At 45.0% G+C, this 23,706-nt stretch overlaps 1 protein-coding gene across 4 annotated transcripts in view; it reads right to left on the bottom strand.

The window, feature by feature from the left end:
* TRPM8 (transient receptor potential cation channel subfamily M member 8) overlaps positions 1 to 23,706 on the bottom strand; it is a 103,045-nt gene that overhangs the window by 54,257 nt on the left and 25,082 nt on the right. For 3 of the 4 annotated variants that reach the window (XM_072640727.1, XM_072640726.1, XM_072640728.1), the window contains exons 2-5: positions 10,362 to 23,706; positions 7,568 to 7,641; positions 1,696 to 1,852; positions 1,011 to 1,188 (exon numbers count right to left, since the gene is read on the bottom strand). The exon at positions 10,362 to 23,706 is cut by the window's right edge. In XM_072640727.1, the coding sequence (XP_072496828.1) occupies positions 1,011 to 1,188; positions 1,696 to 1,852; positions 7,568 to 7,641; positions 10,362 to 10,475 (523 nt within the window). In that variant the 5' untranslated portion in view covers positions 10,476 to 23,706. The remainder of the gene's footprint in view (positions 1 to 1,010; positions 1,189 to 1,695; positions 1,853 to 7,567; positions 7,642 to 10,361) is intronic. The other variant, XM_072640725.1, reaches the window with a different exon arrangement.

Below are 23,706 nucleotides of genomic sequence, written 5' to 3'. Positions count from 1 at the left end.
TCCTTCCTTACTGGAATATCCGCTCTGTCCTTCCTTTTCAGGCACTCATGAAGGCCATATAGCCCATGGAAAACACTCTGACATTAGAGAAGCTATCTTCTTTTAGCCAATCCTCCCTCCCGGGTTTTTCCTGACCATCTACCTCTGGAGGTTTCTGTTTCCTTCCCTTGTAAAAGGAGGGAGTTGGAGAAGAAGGCCTCAGGTCCCTGCCAGCTGACATTTTATGATCCTATGAGACCTGGAATGACAAAGCAGCACCAGAATCTAGAGAAAAAATACCCAGAAACAAAAGCGCTCAGGAAACAGAAACAGGGAATTTTTATTACCATCTTTTTAAAGGGGAGACACAGATCTTTAAAGCAAATTGCAAACGACAAGTTTAGTTTTACTCACAATCTTCCCCTGCCCCTGTTATTTGTGTGTGGGGAACAATATGACTTAGAAGGGCTGCAGAATGTAGTGGAGAATTCACTGCCCTCAGAGCCAGGATGATTGGGGGTCAGGTCTTGCCTCTGAAACATCGTGGCTGTGTGATGCCAGTCTACTTATTTAACTGCTCTGGGTTCTAAGCAGTTCTCTAAGACTGTAACTTGTAGAGAGAGTGCCAGTCTGCATTCCTAAAGGGAATTTCCTCACATGGGAGTTCCTCAAAGCAATGAAATGTCAGGTCCAGTTCCTACCTCCAGTGTGTGGACTTAAACACGTCTCCTGATGGGTGGTAAGTTTAGGACAAGAGTTCTTCACTTCATCTGTATCCTGGACCCCTTCAGAAATCTGCTAACACCTATGGACTCCTTCGTTTAATCATCTTTTTTAAATTCATAAAATAAAATACATGTGCTTACAAAGGAAACCTGCTATTTTAAAATACAGTCATCAAAACACTTTTTTAAAAAGTTGTAGAACTCAGGTCAAGAACATCTGGTTTCGAGTTTAAAAAATATACTGTAAAAGTGTTATTAGTGAAAAACAAAAATCCTTGGCAGCCAATCAATACGGTACTTCCTCACCTTTGGATTGAGCTATGTAGATCAGGCGACTGAAGATCTTGCGCATGCGAGGCTTGAGGGAAAAGTTTTTGGCTCCTCCAGTCACAGATATAACAAGGTTGGGGGTTTTCAGATGCCAGTGCTGGGTCATCAGCTCATAGAGGATTTCTGGGTCGGTGTCGCATGATAAACGGATGTACTTTATGGAGAGGGGAAGAAACAAGAGTTGAAATATTAATTAGCATTCTGATTCAGTTGGTCTTAGACTAGATGACCCTCAAGCCTAAATCTTTGATCCTATGTGCTTATGATGTGCCAGTCATTACAAATTGAGCTTTAAAATCTTAGAAACATAGAGCTGAAAAGAATGTACACAAATTACCAGTGTACTGCCTTCATGTGACCAATGAAGTTGGGAGACCTAGAAGAGATACGTGGTCTCTGTGAACTCTTCCATTTAGATAGAGGCAGAGCCAAAGCCTTTGCTTATCTCTGATCGAATTGTTAGTTTCCTCTACAGTAATTTTGAGTATTCTCACCTTTCCTAACAATTCTCCTTCCTCCTCCTCATGCTTGTTTCACTACTCCTGTTTTCTTTTTCTGCCTTCTCCCTTCCCTCCACCCCTTCTCAAGACCACAGCCCTATAAAACAATTCAGGGAATTCTTGGCTTATGGACTAGCTGGTTATGCCACATAGACACTTACCTTTCCTTTCTTCCCTAATGTTTCAAACTGAATGTCTCCGAAGGCATCAGTAGGAAATTCTTTGGTATGCTTTTTATAATTCCATTTCTCAATTTGGTTGATCTGAGTGCCTTCGACATGCTGATTTTGGGCATAGCCACATTTACACATGCTGTCTCTGAGTAGAAGGATTTATTGTGGGAAGAAGAAAAAAGAAAAGATTAGCCATCCACATAGACTCTGTGGGAGACACGGACTAACGTTATCTCATTTCCTTTAATTAACTGCAAATTCTTGCCTATAATTCTTTTCACTCCTCTGATGCCTTAGGGTTGCATGGAGGAAAGGCTGTAGCAGTGCAGGATGCCTTCTGATAGGTGGAGGATGGAAAGGTTTGAGGAAGGATGCCCTCTGAAAATCACTTCGGCTTTGCTCTGGAAACTCCCAAGATTCTGATGGGTCACAGTTCCCACTTTTTAACCTCCTTTTGAAGACAAGCTATCAAGTGACATTTCTTCTTTCCCAGTCTTCTCACAACCAGACCACCCCCATCCCCCTTGCTGCTGGACCACACCTTGGATGTCTTACCTTTTCAGTTCTTGAATCCTTCACCATGGACTCTTCTCCCCTCCCCCTTCCTGATTGGTGAGCCCCTCAGATGGCCTAGTTTTCAAGAAAGCCCCAGTCATGCTTCACTCTACTTCCTTACCATAACCCAATCAATCCTGCAATTGCACCTCCCAGTCTACCTCCCTATAGCTCCTAAACCAAACTGCTCTTCCCTGGTCATCGTGTCCCCCACTAGAATGTCCCCTGTGCTTGGAAAACATTGAGGGCTTAATCAATGCTCTTTCACTCATTCACTCATAGATGCATCAGGCCAGTGGATGCTCACATGAATATCAATGAGATCAGGGATCCTTGAAATATAGTATGAATACACAGTTAGGGAAAGAAGAATTACATGTCATTAAAAACCTTGTTTTTATGCTATTTGAACTATTGTAAAATGGGGGATTTAAAAATATTTATCTAGGAAGCATTTCTTTACTGATAATATCCCATGAACTTTAAGTGAGACACAGGGAGTTTGAGAGTAACCTCCAAATCCCAGCCTCTCAGAGTTGGAAGGGAATCTCAGAAATCACTGAGTCTGACTCAAGAAAGTCCTCTTTCAACAATGGGTTGTGGACTGTTTATTTCCTCCTTTGAAGGGGAGTCCACCATCTCCTATGGTGACCCCTTCTCATCTGTCTGTGCATATCATGTCCCAGTCCTCGAATGTTCTGCCACACCTAGCAACCATCCCATAACTCTTGGCCTTTGCTATTTAACTTCTTGATAAACTTGTCTTATCATTTCCAATTCTTCACCACCTCCCCCTCTTTCCTCAACCCCTACAACATGACCTCTGCTCCCAGCATGAACTCCAAAGTAGCCAGTGGCCCAGTTCTTGTACTCACTTTCCCTGATAACTTTGTGACCCTCTCCTGCTGCACCCTGTTCCTAGGACTTCAGGGGATCATATTCTACTGAATTTCTTCTCACCACTCTTAAGACTCCTTCAATTCAACAAACATTCATTAAGCACCTACTGGATACATGCCTGTTCTCTAGACATGTTATAGGCTGTTTTAGGATTATGGATTTGGAGCTGGAATGGACTTTAGAGGCCACCAAGTCCAATTTTACTAAATTTTTTTCACTTAACAAAAAAAATCTATTTTCTCTCCCTCCCACCTCTGCTTCCTCAGTGGAGTTTTGTTTTTTTTTTTAAAAGAGCAATAAAGCTTTGGAGACAAATCCCTAAGTTGGCCATATTGTATGCCTCCTCCTCCCCCATGAGTTCAGCACCTCTCTTGTTTCAGGAGCTGGACAGATACTTTGTCGTGGGTCCTCTGGAATCATGCCAATCCCTCAGATTTTATAGGCACAGAAATTGAGGTTGAGTGATTTGCCTAGGGTTACACAGCTAACAAACATCTAAGGTGGAATTTGAACCCAGATTTTCTTGCCTCCAAGGCTAGTCATCTCTCCACCAGACCCCGTAACCTCTGTCTCCTTCCCAAAATCTTGTCCTCTGTCCTCTTCTCTTCTCTTTTTCCATGATCTGCCTTAGCATTCTCATGCAGAGAAACCTGGTGAACTTGTGTAGATTGAAGTCGGCAAAAGCCAGCAACGACGTCAATGAAAAACAGGACAGTAGCAGACCTTTCACTTACTGTAATGAACAGCCTTGGTTTCAGAGAACAGATCTCCGGGCAGCAGGGCATGCTCTTCTTGTTAGATTTGGGGGGGGGGGGGAACCACTGGGATGGAATGTCACATATGTCATAGAGAGCCACCCTGGAGGTCAGTTTTCTTGATGGTCTTTATTTCTTGTAAAGGGAGACTCAGTAGGAAGGGTATATGTCAGGGAACTACTGGGATAAAACCAAGGTCCTTAAAGAGGCCTTTAAAGATAAAAGTCAGCACACAGTTTCGATTAGAATAGATTCTTTGGAGCATTTTCCAGTGCTTTTTGTGATCCCTCAGGAGGAACAGAAATTCATGCCTTGGGTGACTGGAAGAGCGTCTTCAGGTGCTTTGCCATCTGAACAAAATTCCTCTTGTATTTGAGAACAGTCCATCCAGAGGATTCCTGGTGGCTGCTCCATTTCCTAGTCCTTTGTTCTTCATTTGTTTCACCCCTTCCCTGGAGCCAGAAAAGGGGTGAGTCTGGGAGGTTGTCAGTGGTTCCCTCTCTCCTGTTTTCGAACATGCTTGCTCCCAACAGCCCCTCATCTGTCCTCAGCCCTTCAGCCTCCTTGCCATTTCCTGGCGGATTTCTGTGCCAATTCAGGTTAGAGTGGCTCTGGGTGAGACCCAAGGAGTGTTGGTGATCCACTGAGGTGTGTCCCCTTCTGTGCGCACTCCCTCTGCTGAGCAGATGACCCCTGGGCTTTCTCCTGGGTTGGGGGTTTGAGTCTCAGGCTGACAGCTATGGACCCACCAGGTACTGACTGTTGTTGGTTATACAGTGTGACTTTTAGCACATGAATGATTCTAAACTCATCCCAGAATCATAGGATTTCAGGGCTGGACAGGATCTCAGTCTTCCATTGGTTCAATTCTCATTCTCCCTGTGCAACTTCCAATTCAGTCCAAAGCAAAAGCCTGAGATGGAGGCACTAGGCAGGTACTGGGTGCACAGAAGCAAAATGAAGACCAGGGTTTGTCCTCAAGGAGCTTGCACTTGATTGTACAAGTGCTTAAGAAACAAATTTTCTTGGCAAACTAAAGAAGCAAATCCCACTTCTCTTTGGGGGCAGTTCTAATGGCTGGGCCATCTTTTCCTTTGATTAAATCTGCCTGTTATGCTTTCTCTCAGTGCTCTAAGGTCTACTCCCTAGGGCCAAGCTGAAGAAAGCTAATCCCTTCCAGTATGAAGGGCCTTGAGAAGGGTATAGCGGTGGAATCTCGGGTTCCTTTGTAGAGAATATTCTTTTTTAAGAACACAGGTCAACACCTCCATTGCTAGAAATGCATTGACTTATAGAGCTCGCTACCTGGGTCACTGGGAGCCTGAGGGATATGCCCAGGGGGCATATTCATAATGTCAGAAGCAGGCCCATTCTCCATCCTCCAAAGCACACTGACTTCAGTTCCCTGTGAAAGCAAGTCATCTGTGGCAGTCACCTTATGAAATGATAATGACCCCATGAATTCAGACACTTGTGTCTGATGTTCAGACAACAGCAAGAGCTCTTTGCTCAAAAGATGCTCGTTATAGTTTCTCCACTAATGGCCCAAGTCCATGTTAAATGGTGGCCAAGTTTCTCCCTTTCTCAAAGTCATGTGACTTTTCCACATCATCCTGCCATGACCTTGGAGGAAAGGACTCCTCTGGACATCAATGGAGGGCAATGAAGATGTCAGAAGGCACTCTCCACAGGGACTTTGTAAAGAGACACTGACTGTACCGCTTTCAGAAACCTTTTCAGGTGGTATGAAGTGGGAGAAGAGTCCAAAACCTGAATGATACCAGGCACTGAAGTTCATTCTGGCAAAAATGTTGCAGCTGAGAATCTTGATGTAAGACTTGAGAAATCTTGGCTTCTTAGTTCATGCTTACAAAATGGCCCTTATTCCAGAGATCAGAGGTCAGTGGGTTTGTTGGAAAGATAAGTCTCAGGACACTTGGTATTTTCTATTGCCACAAGGATTAAAATGACAAAATTGCTAAACTGTATAGTTTCATAGTTAGAAGGGACCTTGGGGGCCAACCAGTTCAGGTCTGAACCCCAAAAGAATCCTTACTTCAAACTAGTCAGTAAATGCCATTGTACCCTTGCTGAAAACTTTCCAGGGAGGGGGAACCTAGGGCTATCCCTCTTCTACCTTTTAGGTGCTTGAGGACAGTCCTTAGCATCCCTCCCATCCTACCCCTCAGTTTTCCAGGGGCTGAACATGGCTAGTTCCTTCAAACGATCCCTGTATGACATGGATGTTATCCATTCTGGTTAATGTTCTCCAGCTTATCAAGGTCCTTCCCAGTGAACTGTAGTGCCCCCAACTATACACAATCCTGTGGCTGTTATTGGACTAGGGCAGAGGCCAGGAGGACCATGGGTCTCCTACACCCTGCCGCTGTGCTGCTAAAGGTCCTCTTGGCTTTGGGGGCTGCTATGTGACCTGCTGACTCAAAGAGTTTGAAGTCCATCCAAACATCCCAGACTTTATTTCTCAGATGGTTTTCTATCTAGCCATATCCCTCCCATCCTGTACAGGAAGTAAGGATAGGAGGAGGTCTTTGACCTCATGATATTGATCCCTATTGCCTTTTATCACTCCCCTCAAACTTCTCCCTCCTCCCTTGACACTCCCTCCTTCTAGTCACTCACATTACAGACTATCCAGAGTCTTCCAATGCTCTTCTTTTCCTATGGCCATGGTCCTTCATTCCTATCCAACCCTTTCCTTTGCATTACCCCTTTCCCATGCCCAATCAGTGGCCAAATCTTGGTTCTCTCATGACGATTGCTCTCATATCCTTCCCGTTCTCTCCACTCACATATCTGGGACTCTAATGCACAGTCATTCCTGCTCAGTGGTCTCCCTGCCTCCAACCTCTCCTCACTCTCATCCATCCTCCACATAGTTGCCAAAATCATCTTCCTAAAGCCCTTTTGACCCTGCTCCTTACCAGAAGAACCTCCCTGGGCTCCCTATTGTCTTTAGGATAGAATAGCCACTTCTCAGCTTGTCATTGTTAGTACTGTCATCAGTACAATGCACATGAGACTGTAACACTCTCCTCTGACTCTCTTGTTAACCTCCTGCCGGTACTCAAAGGGGAGAGGATATGATGGAGCCTGTCCCCCAGATCCTCAGGCCCTGATGCACTGAGGGGTCACTCTTAAGGCCCACCTTTCTTTGACCCGTTATAACAGATAGATCCATGGCTTTGGAGTTGGAAAACCTGAATTCAGTTACTGACTATGTGACTTACCTAGACTTCTGTATTGTGGCCCAGTTACCAGGTCCTCAGGCCTCCTCATTTGTGAAAGAGAGGTTGGATGGTGCCTCTCAAAGGCTCCATAGCAGAGACTTAAGTGCTCATGGGATTGAATTGGACCAGATGATCTCTTGGGTGTCATCTAGTACAAACCCTACTCTTTGGCATATAATAGGTGATTAATAAATGGTGGCTGAATGCATGTATCTTTCATGGGATTTCTTCTCCCTACACCTCTGTGAATTACCAGGTAGACACAATTAGATTTCAAGTAAGGCCTAGCCTGAAGCCAACGCCATCCATGTGCTAGATGCTTAATGTGTATGTTGAATAGAATTTAACAGAACTTTTTTGTAATCAGGCACCAAACCCATGAAAGAAACAAAAGTGGCTTACGTGGCCTTGGGATCTTTTGTGAAGAAGACACACTCCCTTTTCTTAAAATTTTCCTGAATAAAATTCAGCATATCCTTAGGACAAAAAGACAGAACAAAATGTTACAAAGTGACCTTGAAACTCAGGTTGCATTAAAAGCAATAATCGTTTCTATTTTTGTCTTTCACATGAAAATAATCCCAGCACTAAAGATTAGTGAAAGATATGGTAATGGATGCTGTCTTTAGAGCTTTCTAGGGCATGGAAGGGAATGTACAAATTCCAATGACAATTTTCCAAGTTGTAATTTTTCCAAGAGATTTGGGTAGTTGGGTGTAGTAGAGAGAGAGAGCCAGCTTTGGAGGTACTTTTGGCTGCTGTGTGATCTTGGAAAAATCACTTAGCCCCTCAGTGCCCAAGGTAACTCCCAGAGGACCACTAGTAGTTATGTACAGGTTGGTGATTGTTTCTATTATGGAATCCTCCATTTACAGCTGGGAGGGACCTTAGGGTCACCTGGTCCAACAGCCTCAGCTTACAGATTAAGATCCCATTAGTAGTCAGTAGCAGAGCTGGGTCCTGAACCACTGTACCTAGCTTTCTTTTGATTTCATCAGGCTGGTTCCCAATAAGTACCTAGTCTGGGCAAGTTTCTTTAGTATGGAAGAAACACCCTTTGGAGCTAAGCATCTAATAACAGGCCCACATTTTGCCCTTTGACAGTGTTGTCCATCCCATATAGAACATTTGTGAACCTGTGCTGGCCTGTCTCCCCTGATCATTTTTTATGCCCTTGACAAATTTTAACCCAACTTGACCAAAAGGAAGAGAGCGCCACACAAACAGTTGTTACTAGGGTGGGGCTCCTTGGACTTTGTTCCAAGGTAGCAAGTATGGATAAGACTTGCTTGTCTCCAGTGGCATAGAAATAACTGGACTTGGCCCCTGGATAGTGAGGGTAAAAGTTAAAATTGGAAGCTAGAAAGAGGCATTTCCTTCTCCTTCTCATGCCCTCCTCAGCAGCATCCCTTACAGTGCTCATGCTCTTTTCTCTGCACTTGAACATGATCTGTGGAGTTTATGCCCTGGGGACAAACACTGCTTGCCTGGGTCTTTCCAGACATAGCATTTCTCTATAACTGTGAGTGGGGGGAGGGATTGGAGAAAAGACCTGAGCCTTTCCACACCTACAAAGAACCTGATGGTGGTGTTTTGTTTTGTTTTTGCAACAGCAACACATAAGAATAAACAAAATATGAGACAATGAAAGAAATAGAAAAAGCCAGAAGTCGAGAATCTCCCTGCAACTTAGCTGGTAATCCCTCCCTGTGAAAAGTTAGGGAGCAACCCTATTCCTACGGGGTGTCTGTAATGGTTCTGGATTGGGAGTCAGAGGACCTAGATTCAGATCCCAGCTCTGTTCCTTCCTACTTGTGTGACTGTGAGAAAGTTGCTTAGCTTTTCTGGGCCTCATTTCCCTCATTTGTAAAACTAAGAGTATTGGACTGTCTGGTCTCTAAGGTCACTTTCCAGCTCTTGAAATATTAAAGACTCCCATAGCTTTAAGGTGTCTAATGATTCTTCTCTCAGTAGCTTTGGCAAATTTTATCTCACAGGTAAGGAAAGTGAAGCACCAAGAGGGTAAGCAGTGAGCCCCCTGTCATGCAGCTGGCAAATGGAAGAGGGGAGACTTAAAAGCCAGTGGAAAATCACCAGACAGAGAAAAAGTGCTGGCTTCGAATTCACTGCCCACTGAACCCTGGTTCCCCAACTTTAAATCAGGAATAACGCTTGCATTCTCAGGCTCCCAGGAGGGTCGTAAGGAAAATGTTTCATCAATTAGAAAGCCCTCTCTGTATGTATTTCACAGCAATTTAGCAGAAGAGGTGGTGTTGAGAACACCAGTCAAGAGGTGCATAATGGAAAGAGGAGCCCTGCTGCACACAGAGGGTAAGGAAGCAGCCCATAGGCTTCACTGAAGTCTGATTGATGTGAAGATGAGATGGAGAGGCCCCCAGCAAGTGGGGACCTCAGGGAAGGCCCTGGAGGAGGGTTCCACAGCATGGGCCAATGTGGATGGGATCGATCAGCATCTCTGGAGCAAATGCCCCCTCAGTGAGATCCATCCAAGCAGATCCACATCAGCCATTTGTTATGGGCATGGACTTGGACCTGTGATTGCCCAGGTCCAGAAAACTCCCTTTACCAGTGCAGATAAACAGCTTCTAACTCGTAGTCCCACAGAATTTCCAGAGACACTGCGATGTTAAATAACTGGCCCCAGTCCACACAACCAACGTACAACAGAAACAGGACCTGAATCCAGGACTTCCTGACTTCCTGGCAAGTCTGGCCCTCTCTCTATTACCTGCTTTACTGCTTAGATAGAGAACACAGTGTGGTTAGAGACTGCACGCAAGACTCCAAAACGAAAAGCAAGGCTTTGAGCGGGAAAACACCCAACTTTGACATTAACAACCAAGACATTATGTTCTCTATGCAATGGGAGTTATTTTTAATAAAGAAAGGGAGTTTTGGAGGTCCCCAGAGACCGTGTAATCCTTTTGTTCTCAGGAATCAGGAGTGAAGGACCTGAGGCCTCAAGGCTACATGTGACCCTCTAGGTATTCAAGTGAGGCCCTTCTTCGAAGTTTGGATTCCATGAAAGGGCAGCACTTGAAGACCTAGAGGACTACATGTGGCCTCAAGGCTGAAGGTTCCTCACCCCTGTTGGGGCCCAAAAGGAGCCTGAGTCATCTGACTGAGGATGACAGAGGAGGAACTGTGTCTGCTGATGGCAGCAGTGGCTACTCACACTCTCACTGTAGGACAGGTCAGTGCTTCGAGATATACTGGAGTAAAGGGTTCGCACGCTCTCCATGGTGCCATTTCTTCGGTTTCTCATGGAATTCCCCGTAGGCCAATGCATCTGATAGCAAATAAGTTTGGGAACACAGTTCAAGAATGTGCTGAGTTCTCCAAATTAGAATAGAATTTCTGTTGTTTTTGATCACCAATTCGTTTGGAACTTCTAGTCTCAGAGAGAAGCCTGGGACACAGACTTATCCATGGACACTCTACCAGCATCTGTCATGAGCAGAACTCAAACCCAGGTCTTCCTAACCACAGGTTCAGTGATCTAGCTACAATCCCTTATTGTCCCTTAAGTTTGCCGAAGAGAGGACTTTATTCAGCAAACATGGATTGACTTGTGAGAATCAACTTAGATTCTGGGGAAGCTACAAGGGCTTTGGGTCATTCTGTACAGAATTGACTTTAACTTTGAAAGTCATCCCCTCCTTCCCTGGAGGAGAATGGAGTTTTCAAAGATTCTGGAGCCCAGAAGTTCTCTTTTGTCCTTGACTCATTCTCTCTGTCATCATGAGATGGCCTACAGCCACACTGTACCCCATTCCTTACCCCACCAAGCTGGATAACAGCTTGTTATATGCCTTCTGGTCTCCACCTAGAAAGACATGTGGCCCTCAGCTTCTTTGGTGGCTGTGTGCCCCAGCATCATGTTGCTAAATCTTTCTAATCCCTTCATGGACTCCTACGTTGAACGTTGCATGAAGTACGAACTATCTTATTTAATCTCACATCACATTGTGCCTAAGTATATGGTTCTGTACACAGTTGGTGTCATGCTTGACTCATTTACATGCATTCACCCCTCCCCCCAATCCTATCAGTTAAGTTCTGTCATTTCTACCTTTGTACCATCTCCCAAATAGACCCCATCTCTCCTCCACCACTGGTATCATCTCATTCCTGATCTATTGCAATAGTTGCTATGAAAGGGGGTCTCCTTGCCTGTCTCTTCCCACTCCAATCCATTCTCCATTCAGCCAGCAAAGTGATCCTCCTAAAGTGCAAGTCACCCCTTCCTCAATAAACTTTGGTGACTCCCTATGGCCTCCAGCAGCAAATACAACCTGCTCCCTTTGGCCTTCAAAGCCCTTTGTAACCTGCTCCTTCCTCCCTTTCCAGGTTTTCTTACCCTCTCCTCCCTGAACACCTACTCTTCAATACACTGACACGGCCTTCTGAATATTCCAGGAATAAGACATTCCATGTTTTGGTTCTGAGCATGTCCTCTGGTGCCTGGCACACAATAAGCTCTTAACAAAGACTTGTTGATTTGACTGGCAAACATGACTGAACTTGTTTGTTGAATGAATGGTCAGTTTTGAAGGGTTATCTCTTGGAAGAAGGATTAGACCTCTCTGTGCCTGTTTCTTTCCCTATAAAATGAGAGAATCAGATTAGATGACCTCTAATGTCTCTTCCAGTTCCAGACCCACAATCCTACATGGCCCTCCCACAAGCTCCCAGGGGCTTTTGAAAGAGACTCCCCGGGTGAGCAGAGAGTTGACAATCTTAGCCCAGCGGGTACAGGTTTGAGGTGAATTCTTGCCACTGCCTGAAGTTTTGAGGCCTTGAGAAATGGGTGGAGGGAGAGCTGAGAAGTTGTTTTAGGAAGCAAATGCACTCCACTTGTAAAACAGGAGGAGTGGATCAGACACCTCAGAGGCCCATTGTACCTCTGTGATCCTAAGGCCCAATGACCATCTTATTTACACAGTAACTCAAAAATTCCAAGGTGAGGATTTTACCCAAGGTGACCTTGGGATGTGAAGACCATGTCTTTTATCACTGTTTTCTGGATCTTACTTTCCCTATAAAAATGGGTTAAACCTGCCCTGCACATTCACACAACAAGGAGGAGTTATTAGGAGTTATTAGTTATTAGGAGTTCAAGAAGAAGGCAGGTGAAAAGTTGTTCTTATCATCAAAGGGCCCAGATCTAAAGGTGGAAGGGACCTCAGAGAGCATTGGGTACAACTTCCTCCTTTCACACAGGAGAAGGCTCTGTTTTAGAGAGGACAAGGGATTTGGGTTATGGGACAACAGCAATAATTAGAGCTGACAGCTATGTAGCCTCTCCTAAGTGCCAGGTGCTGTGCCAAGCCCTTTACAAGTATTATCTCATTTGACCTCACAACCACCCTAGGAAGAAGGCACTGTTATTATCGCTATTTTACAGTTGAGGAAACTGAGGCAAATAGAGATGAAGTGACTCATCAAGGGCCACCCCCAAGAGCAGGTGTCTGAATCCGGATTTGAATTCAGGTTATTGTGACTCCAGGCCTAGAGCTTTATCCACTGGGATACCTGTGAGGTTCCCTTAGAATCCTATTTCTAGAGCTGACAGGAAACGTGAGCTTTCTAGTTTGACTCCCCTCATTTTATAGATGAAGAAACAGTGATCTGGAGAGAGGAAGTTTCCTGCTCAAGGTCACACAGAGCTTAAGGAGCAGTGCCAGGACTGGAAACCAGGTCGTTGCCTCTGGTGCCCAGCATTCTTCCATTACACCAAAATGTTTCTTCTTAATTACCATCACCTTTGGAGATGTTGCCTCAGTAAAAGGAACGCACCTCAAAGCCATCATCAAGGTAGAAAACACTGCAAAAGCAAAGACTATGGCCACATTCTGACCAACCATGGCCAAGAGCAGCAGCTCTGAGAAAAAGCTTCCTGGAAATGCTCTGCACCCTTGGCCTTTCCCCTAGCCCCCAGGGACATCCCCCTGAACTCTGTCTCAGACAGATGGCCATACCCAAGTCTTCCAAACCATGCCATGCAATCTGTGCTGAATTTCTGTTCAAAACAAACTCTTCTTTGGAGGTAGAAACAGAAAGCTATTTAGTGAGGAGATAGGAAGGGATGGCACCGCTAAATCTCTGTCATGTCTCAATAGTTTTAACTCTGGTGCCAGGAACTCACTTCCCTCTGGAGTCTAGGACAAATTGTCAGGAGACCAAGATGATGAGTTCTGTGTGAAGCCCATCACCCAGGAACGGAGAAGGTGCTCGCTGGAGGTTGTCTCCAGGGTAATGAGAGAGCCAACAACTTACCAAGAAACAGAACCATTTAAACTGTAATAGGCTTGTTGCTTGTTCCTTGGTCTGATTGGTTTGCTTGTTTGTTTTTCTTTTGGGGGGAAGAGAAGGAACACTGTTAGGGGTCTCCTAGCTGTGGGAAAACTTTGACATTGAAGTGTTTTTAAAAATCTGGGGCCACCTAGAAATCTTTCATCTATAATCATCATTAGTGACTTTGGAAAGGCTCTTTCACATCCCTGGGCCTCAGTTTCCTCATCTAAAATAATAGAAGATCAGCCCAGATGACCTCCCCAACTTTAACTGTAGGATCCAGTGTTCATGAAAGCTCATTTGAAGCAAGTGGTTTGGGGTTGACAAATCAGTTTCCTTCCAACAGTCCTCCGAGGTAGGTAGTACCTCAGGTAAAGTAGGTACTTTACATATAAGGAAACTGAGGCACAATGGTAAAGTGACCAGCCCAAGATTTTACCCAAGTGCCATCCTGTCAACTCTGTATGAAGGAGAAATGATTTTTATTGCACTTATGTGCACTGAGTCACATTAAGTCTTAAGACAGGAACCATGATCTTAAAGTACAGGTTTTACTTCATCTTTCCCCCGCTCAAGAAACTCCAGGGCCTCCCTAGTGCCCTCGGGATAAAATACAGTGTTCTGTTCAGCATTTAAGGTCCTTTATAATCGAACTCCATCCTACTCTCCCAGACTTCTTCCCAAACATTTTCTGTTTCAGATAAACTGGTCCACTTTGTGTTTTCCATGACATACTTTTCATCTCCTACCTCTGAATCTTTGCACAGGCTGTGTGCCTAGCCTGGAATGTGTTCTCTTTGATCTTCTGTCTCTTGGAACCCTTAGCTTTCTTCAAGACTCAATTTAGCCTTTCCTGATTCCCCCAATCTTGGTATCCAAAACACAGTGTTTTAACTTTGTACACAGTTAGTTATCACTTCCACATTGAGTGAGTTAGGGGTATGGCACTCTTACAATTTGGAAAATCTTTGTAAGATGTTTTGTCCCTCCCTTCATACCAGAGAAGAAATCTGCATTTTTTTCTTTTATGGGGTGTTTATAGTACCTTAGTGTCATATTTGGGATGATATTACCTAATACAATGCTATCTATCTCTATCTTTGTCTCTATCTTATGTCTTTCTGGATTTCTAAACTTATTCTGTGTCACTTGCAGCTGCTGCAGAACTCCTCCCTGCCCCAATTCCCATTTAATTGCAATATATTGAAACTACAATGGGGAAGTCGTGATATAGTAGGGATGACTGTGTACTTATTCTTTCGTTATCTTCATACTTTTCGTATTCTCCCAGGAGAATGTGAGCTGTGTGAGGTCAGGGACTGCTGCTTCATTTTTTACCCTTGTATCCCTGATGCCTCCTACCCTTTCTGGAATGTAGAAAACACTGAATAAAAGCTTGATGTACACTAAACTAAGAAGTAATGTGGTGCAATGGTTAGAGTGTTGGACTGGGAATCAGGAAGACTTGGGTTCAAATCTCACCCCTGATGCTTAGTAGCTGAGGGACGGTGAACAGGTCACTTAACTTCTCTGAGTCTCAGTTTCTTTAGTTCTTTCTGGCTTTCAAGCTATGATGGTATGAATTGAACTTGGCTTGTTTTTCCTACTTCCTGCTAGCAAAGTGGCACATTTAACAAAAATGGGCATCAGAGATGTGGAATGTGTAACAGTACACATGGACCTTTGCACACATTCTGCTGGACTCCTCCCTAGTCTGGGATCTTTGCTGGTGAAGCCTCTTCTTGATGATATGGAACGAATGAGTCCACTAGAGGAGAATGGGATTATTTCTTTTCTAGTAAGGCAGTTCCACAGGATCTTATACCAAGCCCCAGTTCTCATTATTTATTAGACTAGGAAGGTTGACATTCGCAAGGGTAACTGGAGAGGAGATAATAGCCAACCTATATTTTGAAGGAGCACCATTATGATGCTGATGGGGTGTCTAGGACCCCCAAGGAGTAGCCAGAACCTCTGTGTTGACTGCCTAACTTACTAACAGCAGGTGACTCAGGGACTGCTAGCTCATCCATCATCTGGTGAGTGACAAGTGTACCTCTCTCTAGAACACCTATGTTCGGATGAGCCTGAGTTAGAGAAGAGTATCACAAAGATCCTTTGAAACGTTTGACCAAGATGGTGAAGGCAACACTAGGAAACACGGAGACTGGGCTAGACATGAGATGGCAGGTTGTGCCATCTTTGTATTACTCATAGAAGAAGATAACCCTCAAAGGGGGGAGATTCACAGAGTCCTGGAATCTCAGTGTTGGGAGAATCTCAAGGACTGTCCCTCTTGTCCAACATACGACAGAACAAAAGGAGTCTCTTCAACCTGCCAACAAAAGAGCCTTTGCCCAACACTCACCTTGGGAAGTTCTTATTCCGTTTTTGGATGCTACTGAGGATAATGAATTTTTCCTCAATACCAGGCCTAAACTAATTCCACTCATTGGTCTCTGGGGCATAGAAAACAAGTCTAATCTCTCTCCGAAGTGATGATTCCCCAGAGCCCTCAATTTGGTCAATCCTTTGCGCTGACCCTCCTTCCAAGCTCCAGGACACATATCAAGGGTCAGAGCAAGAAACATTTTGAAAAATAATGTAAAGTAATTGCTTTGTTTCATTTCGTAAAGATGGGAACTTTAACACAAAGAACTCAGAGACACATAAGAAGACATACAGAAGGATACAAAGTAAAGCAAGGAGAACCAGGAAAAACCATATACACCAATGACTGCAACAAGGTAAACAAAGACAATGAAACTAATCACAGTAATTATAGTGATCAAGCTTCTCCTTGAAGAAGAGATGAAAAAATATTCCCTCCTCCCCTCTTCCATCTTTACCATCTTTGCAGAGGTGGTAGGAGAAGAGAGGAGAGGGAGGGCTATGGCTTAGGCTCTGGTGGGGGACACAGTGCACGGAGCCCTGGACTCGAAGACCAGGGCCCAAACCTGGCTTTGGACACTGATTGGCTACACGGCTTCCTGCCTCAGTTTCCTCATCTGTAAAATGCAGAGAATAATAGCACCTACCTCCCAAGGGCTCCTGTGAAGATCAAATGAGCTAATGTTTGTAAAGCACTTGATAAATGCTAGCGATGATTATTATTTGGGATTCCTACTGCCAGGCTTGGCCAATGTGTTGGCCAATTTGCTGGACTGCTTTTATCTTCTCTCTCTGTGGTTTTACAATTTTTTTTTTATTATAAGTGATGGCTGTCTGTATAGAGGAGTGAGGAGGGATATATACAGAAATGAAGGTGATGCAAAAACAGACCAATGAAAATGAAAACTCAGGAAAATATGATAACTTTGAAAACATAGGATCTTAGAGTGGGAAGGGACCTTACTGAACACAGTTCAGCCCTTTTCATTTCCAAATGAACCAACTTGCCTCAGGCAAGTTAAGTGACTTGTCCATGGTCCTGTAGTATGTGACAGAGTCAAGATTCTAACCCAGATCCCTTGGTTCCAAATCACCTATTGCCCTTCTCCCCTTCCCTGCCCCCTCCTCCACTTTGAAAACTAGTGTTTTCTGCCCCATCATGGATACTTCCTTTCTAAATACAGGGCTTATGAAGCCCTTAGACAGAAACACATTTTTCAGGACAACTAGACAAGAGGGTTAAGATGGGACAGGGGGAATGGGGAAGGGGGAGAGAGATTTACTGTTTTACTTAAGAATCTTAACATTCTAGAAAAGTGACTACGGGCATAGCTAGATTTAAAAAACGAAATTAGAATGAGCATTTTAATTATTTATCCAAATCTCTGAAGTAGTACAGTGTTTGTGTGTGGCTTTTAAATAATACAGAAGATGAGCCTGTTTGAGCAAGTGACTCAGCTGCACAACTTAATTACAAGCCCCATTTCCCATTCTCTTGCTTAGTTTTATGCCATTTGATGAAAAGACTGACCATGCTTTCCGACTGCCTTGGATCTTTGGGATCCTGTTAACCAACTCCATATTCCACAGCACAGTACTCAGGAAAACCCCCTAATCCTTGCCCCTGTGAGGCACCCTGCCCCAAACACAGCTAAGCTGAGGTATTCCCCCACTCCAATCATCCCTATCGCAGCCATAAAACTAGGATCACCATGAATCGTTTCAGCAGGGCATATGGGTAGCAGGTATTACTGAGATGAAAACTTCAGTTCACATTTCAAAATACTCTCAGTTGTAAAAATTAGTGATGAGAAAACGTTTCTAGACTCCTCTATGTCAGTCAAAACCAGCACCAATGAACCCATGAGTGGCTTCTTTCTGTCCCCAGCTGGTGGCTTTCAGAAAATTAAGCTTACGCCCCTTCTCCAAGTTAGGAATTTCCCCCTAAAGCCAGAGGCTGCCCAGATGCAAGGAGCAGCAGGAGGTCCTGCTGTCCATCCCTTGCTGGGAGCTGCAAGGAATTCCTCAGTGAGGAGAAAAGCCCCTGACTCACCATTGTTGCTGAGATGCCGACAGACCCTTCTCCTGGCCTCGGAATTCCAGTTGTGTTCAAGCTTTGTCAAGAGGAAGGCTCTGATATATTTCAGAGCCCAGAGCCCCGCCTCCTCCTCTGTTGGGATGCTTGCAAAGGGAGGACCACAAAGGTCAGGCCACTGAAAGGAGCTTGGGGGGAAGCAGGAGCCAGTTGGTATCTGCATAGTAAGGGCCTAATGAATCACTGAGTGGATGCCTGCAGAGATTCTCAGAGTCAGGTGCCACGTTCAAGAGACCTACTAGGGGCCTCCTGGTGTTCCAAGAGGCCACACTCCAGTCACTCTCCAGCTTGCAGATGATCAACAACGCACTCAGAAAACCACAAATGCAACCGGAAATGCTTGTTAAAGAAAGCGATTCAAGAGAGCTTTAATGAATGGGGGAAACGGTGTGATTAAAGGAAAGGGAGGGATGCTTGTTTAACAAGCCTCCCTGGCTGTTTGGGGAAGATGCTTGGAGACCTCCCACTCTTGAACCCATTTTGCCTTTTTTTGTGCATTGACAATATTACTACAATGAAACTTATTAAGTATCTATTTGTGCCAGGTCCAGGGAACTGCAAATAGAAAATGAAAGTGGGTGCCTTCAAGAAGCTCCCCTTCTAGCACAAAGGCAATGGAATCAGACTACAAAGGTGGGTGGATGGGGGCTCTGAGGATGAGGCTGAAGATTTTGTCTATTATGCTAGAGGAGCCAGAAGATCATTGAGCAGGGGAGTGACCCAGTCAGATCTCTGTTTTAGGAATATCACTTTGTAATAGCACTTTTGGTGGAGAATGGATGGGAGGGGGGAACCTGGAAGTGCGTTGAACAAATAGGAGGCGGTGGTCTGGATGGGGAAGATGCAGTGAGGACAGAGAGAAAGGAGTGAGTTTGAGAGGTGTTGGGAAGGTCATGTGAGCCAGATTCGGGGACTGATAGAAGATGAGAATGAGTAATGGGGAAGGGTGAAGGATAATGGTGAGGCTGGGCAAGATGGCAGCAGCAGTGATGGTGGCACCTTCTGCAGAAAGAGGGATGTTTGGAAATGGGAGCAAGGCAGGGGCAAAGAGTAGAATGTGAGTCATTCAGTAAAGAAGAAGAGGGAGCCAGATCCCTGCCCCAGAAGAAACAGGTGCAGCCACAACATAGGAGATCTTGGCTGGCTCTCTCTCTTTCTGGAATCTTTACTCATCTCAGATATTTGGGGCACAGGCCATGGTGGGCATGGCTGACAGTGACCCTTAACTCAGACGCACCATAATCCTGCTGTGTATGAGCAAGGCAGGAGACAGAAAGAGGACGGAGGTGGGAGAGAGGATCCCCAGTGCCCTAGAGCTCTGGAGTACCAAAGGTGGCACAAGAAATCATGCTTGTCTCCAAGCACCCGGAGGCTGCCTCACTGCCAGGCAGGACAATCATCAGGGGCTGTGCCAGAAGTCTTGCAGTGTGGGGCCATGGCAGACCCCCCAGGTCTGGAGTCCAGGACCTTGGTTTAATAAGGACGACAATGCATATTTATGGATCACAAAGCACTTTACAAAAATGATCACATTTGGTCTTCACAACAACCCTGGGAGGTAGGTGCTGTTATCCATTTTCTGTTGCTCAGTCATTTTCAGTTTCCAATTCTTTGTGATGCTATTTGAGTTTTCTTGGCAAAGATACTGGAGTGGTTTGCCATTTCCTTCTCCAGCTCATTTTACAGATGAAGAAACTGAGGCAAATAGGGTGAAGTGACTTGCCCAGGGTCACACAGCTAGTAAGTGTCAGAGGACAGTTTGAATTCAGGAAAATGCATATTCCTGACTCTGGAACTGGCTGACTCTGGGACTGGCACTCTATCCACTATGCCACCTAGCTGCTCCAATCCTACAGATAAGGAAACTGAGGCAGACTGAGGTGAAGTGACTTACCCAAATCACAGAAGCTGGTAAGTGTCTGAATCTGGATTTGAACTCAGATCCTCCTGACTCCATGATAACATGAGATGGAGCTGGCTTTGTTCAGCTGAAAAGAAACTAAGATGCAGACAGGAACTTCCACATGGGGCATATTTCAGCTCCAAGTCTGTTGAAGGAGTCCTGACCATCTTACTTTTCATTTATCCTTTTTGTGAAGAATCTGTTCATTCAGGATCACTCTCAGCTGCTGCTAGAGGTGGGCGAACAGCATCGTGTCACTTCCTTTCCTGTTGAGGTATTGCCTGGAAGGTCATCCCCTTTCTGAAAGTCGTGTTAGGGTCTAGGAGGTGGCTCCCCTGAGCAAACATTGTGAAGAAGGGCTGAGGGTAGTCTCTGATGCCCAGAACCCTGCATGTTAGAGCTGATAGGGGATGAAGAGATTAGCTCTTTACCTGGACTATCAGGCTATAAAGGGACTTTTTATGCCCTCTACTCATAGGGCATAGACCTGGAAGGTCTATAGAGAGGATCTAGTCTAACCTCCTCATTTTACAGATGAGGAAACTGAGGCCTAGAGAGAGGAAGTGGGTTGCCCCCAGGTTTCATGGGTAGATTGAATCAGAAAATGTGATCTTTGGAAGAAACTTCAGTAGCTCCCAAGTCCAGCCCATACATGAAATGAACTCGATTAAATAAACCTAGCAAATGGTCATCTAGCCTCTCATTAAAGATTTCTAAGGAGGGGGAAATCAATCTTCATCCACAATCATTTCTTAAGCACTTACTATGTGCTGGGCAATGTGCTAAGCGTTAATGATACAAAGAAAAATTAAAAAAAAAAAACAGTCCTTGCTCTCAAGCTCACATATGAATTGGGGAAATAACATCTAAGTCAGAATGTACCAGATATGCACAGAACAGAAGGAAGGGAGATGTTAAGGCTGGGCATCTGGGGAAGGGGGACCAGGAGAAATATCTTGAAGGAAGTGGTGCTGGAGCTGATGCTGAAGAGTCTGGGAGAGGAGGCACTTGCTGAGGTGGTCCACTCCACTCGAGGATGGCTCTTTGTGTTCAGACATCCTGCTGATGTCTGGCCTGATGGGGAGACCCCGTGACTCTCTTCCTACTGGACTGCACTGTCCCTCATATTTGGCATAAGGAAGTTGTGTCTCAGGGAGGTGACCTGCCTGGAGATGAGGCTTCAGCGGAATATGATATAGGAGGGATGGTGATGGTGCACATACTCAAGTGTCTGCACATTGTTTGGCTCTGATAACAGGTGTGCTCCTTGTCTCTGAATGTAGTTTTTGGAAGTTGTAGGTGTTTAATACGTGTAAGGCTTGTTGACTGATTGTTGTGGTTTGATGACAGGAGCGTCCCCATGGAAAAGTCTCAGGATTTAGAGTTGGGAGATGTAGGGTCGCATCCCAGCTCCACAACTGACTAGCTGTAGAACCTTGAGTGAGTCTCTTCATCTCTTGGAGCCTCAGTTTCCTCATCCTTTAGATGATCTGGAAGGTCCTGTCCAGCTCCAAGTGTATAACGCAATGAACACAGCGGGTGGGATGGGAGAGTAATGTGAAAATAGCTGGAAAGACAGCTTGGAGTCAGATTGAGGGACTCAGTACAATGGGAATCAGAGAGATTAGGATTGGATCCTGGGAGCCACTAGAGGGGCCACCAAGACCTGGTGAATGGACCTGTGGGAGAAGGGGAAACAAAGGCAGGACATACTGTCACTTGGCTTTGGTTCTGATTGAATGACTGCACCCAAAGAAGGTTGACTCATTGTTCTTGGGTTTGTGTATCTTTACACCCATTTTGCAGGTGAAGAAACCAAAGCTCAGAGATGGGAAATATCACCTAGCAAACGGCAGCGTCAAGATCTGAAGCCTCTGATACTTTTGAAGGGGAGCTCCTGGAGGTCTGGGGCAGTCATCACCTTCCCCCAGGGCTAGCACTGTACCTGTCACACAGTACATGCTTCATAAAGGCTTGTTGACTCACTGACTACAAGCTTGGGGTCCTCTCTGCTGAGATCAACTTGGCTGGAGTTTCTAGGCTCCCTGCCTACCCCTTCCCCCAGTTCTCTCTTTTGTCCCATGTCATTTAATCATTTTGCCAGTAATTTGGATGAAGATATAGCTAGCATACTTCTCATCTTAGCTGGTACAAAGCTGGAACAGATGACTAACAAGATGGGTGGTGGAACAAAGACCTGAGTGCTGTTCCCAGACTGGCATCATGCAGAGTCACCATTGAAGAAGATGACAGTTTCTAGAGAGGGATGAGGAATCCTGCAGAAACCAAAGGCAGAAGAGATGGGAACTGCAGATATGACTTGGCCACAGTCCATGTTGAAGAGATGTTGTAGCCCAGGCCAGTGGCAGTGAAGTTACTCTATATCCACTCTGCCATTCCCCAGAGACATTCACAGTGCTTTCTTAGGGGAGCCACCTCCTGGACCCTAACTTTAATCAGAGCTGCCTCTTGGGGCATCACAGCCAGATCAGGCAGGGACCTCAGAGGCCTTCCAGTCTAGCCCCTCTTTGCCTGAAAGACATCCTTCTGCCCATCCCCCACAAGTGGTCATCCAGCCTTTGCTTGAAGACCCTCCAGGGCCTCCTCAGGCAGTCACTTGCTCTGCTTAGAGACAGCTCCCAGGAGGAGGTTTTTAATCTGTCCTCTAGACAAAGGCCCAGTCTCCATAACTTTCCTTTGGGTGGTCCCAGTCTGATGATTCGAAGGTGGCTACGGTGAGTATACTGTGCCAACGAGTCAGGTTCTTGTTCACCTTTCACCAGGGACCTGAGGTGGGACTTGGAGCAAAAAGCTTTTCTTCTTTTCCCTTTATCCCTTCTTGGAATTCTGCAGACATCTATGAGGCCAGATCTCCCCTGCACCTCTAGGACTTTGGGCATGAGCCTGTCGGTAAATGAAAGTGGAGTATCCTAGGTCAAATCCAATTAGTTCCAGGTTCTGTCCAAATTACTCCATAGTCTTGATATTTCTTTTCACAAAATACAGCTTGAACTAAGTAAGCCATGAAGTGAGGATTACCACTGAAAATCTAATATTTCTATTCTCTGTCCCTGTTCTCTGCCCCAGCCCCAGCACACACCTTCATCAAGACGCCCTGGGAAGCAAGGGAGGGTACACTGGAAGAAGGCTCCTAACAGGTCTTCTTGCCTCTACTATCCCCTTCCTTTACAATATAGGGTTGTGAACCTCAAAAACCCAAGTTCAAATGTCCCATTTTTCAGAAGAGGAAAACTGAGGCCCAGAGACCCACCATGGATTTAATAGCTAATAATACCTATCATTTATATAGTGGTTAAAATTTGTGAACTATTTTGCATAGATGATCTCGTTCATCACCTCACAATCACCCTGGGAGATAGGTTCTACTATTATTCCCATTTCACAGATGAAGAAACTTAGACTGAAAGAGGTTAAGGACTTACCCAGGGTCACACAGCTGAGTTAATAAATGCCTGAAGCGGGATTTGAATTTAGGTCTTCCTGACTCCAGGAAGAGAGTTTTGTCTGTTTGACAAATTTGGTTAATGGTTTTGAGGCTTCTTATGGTTACAATTCACAAACAAACTACAAATTTATCAACTCCATCCATGTTCAGTTCAATTTAGTTCAGTTTTCTTCAGAAAGACATTCTGAGAGACTTTACCAAATGATTTGCTGAAACTTAAAAACACAGCAGACTTCGGGAGGGCTGGGGCAATTTCATTTTTTGTATCAGTTGCCTTGGACCTCTGACATTGGAGGTACTTAAATGCTTCTTGGTGGAAATTGAAATCAGGATTCATGATCTAATGTGTCCTTATGTGTCTAGTAAAA

The sequence above is a fragment of the Notamacropus eugenii genome, chromosome 2, assembly GCF_028372415.1.
Source record: "Notamacropus eugenii isolate mMacEug1 chromosome 2, mMacEug1.pri_v2, whole genome shotgun sequence".
Lineage (NCBI taxonomy): Eukaryota > Metazoa > Chordata > Mammalia > Diprotodontia > Macropodidae > Notamacropus > Notamacropus eugenii.
The sequence above is the reverse complement of the archived record's forward strand: the minus strand, read 5'-3'. Positions and strand labels throughout refer to the sequence as shown.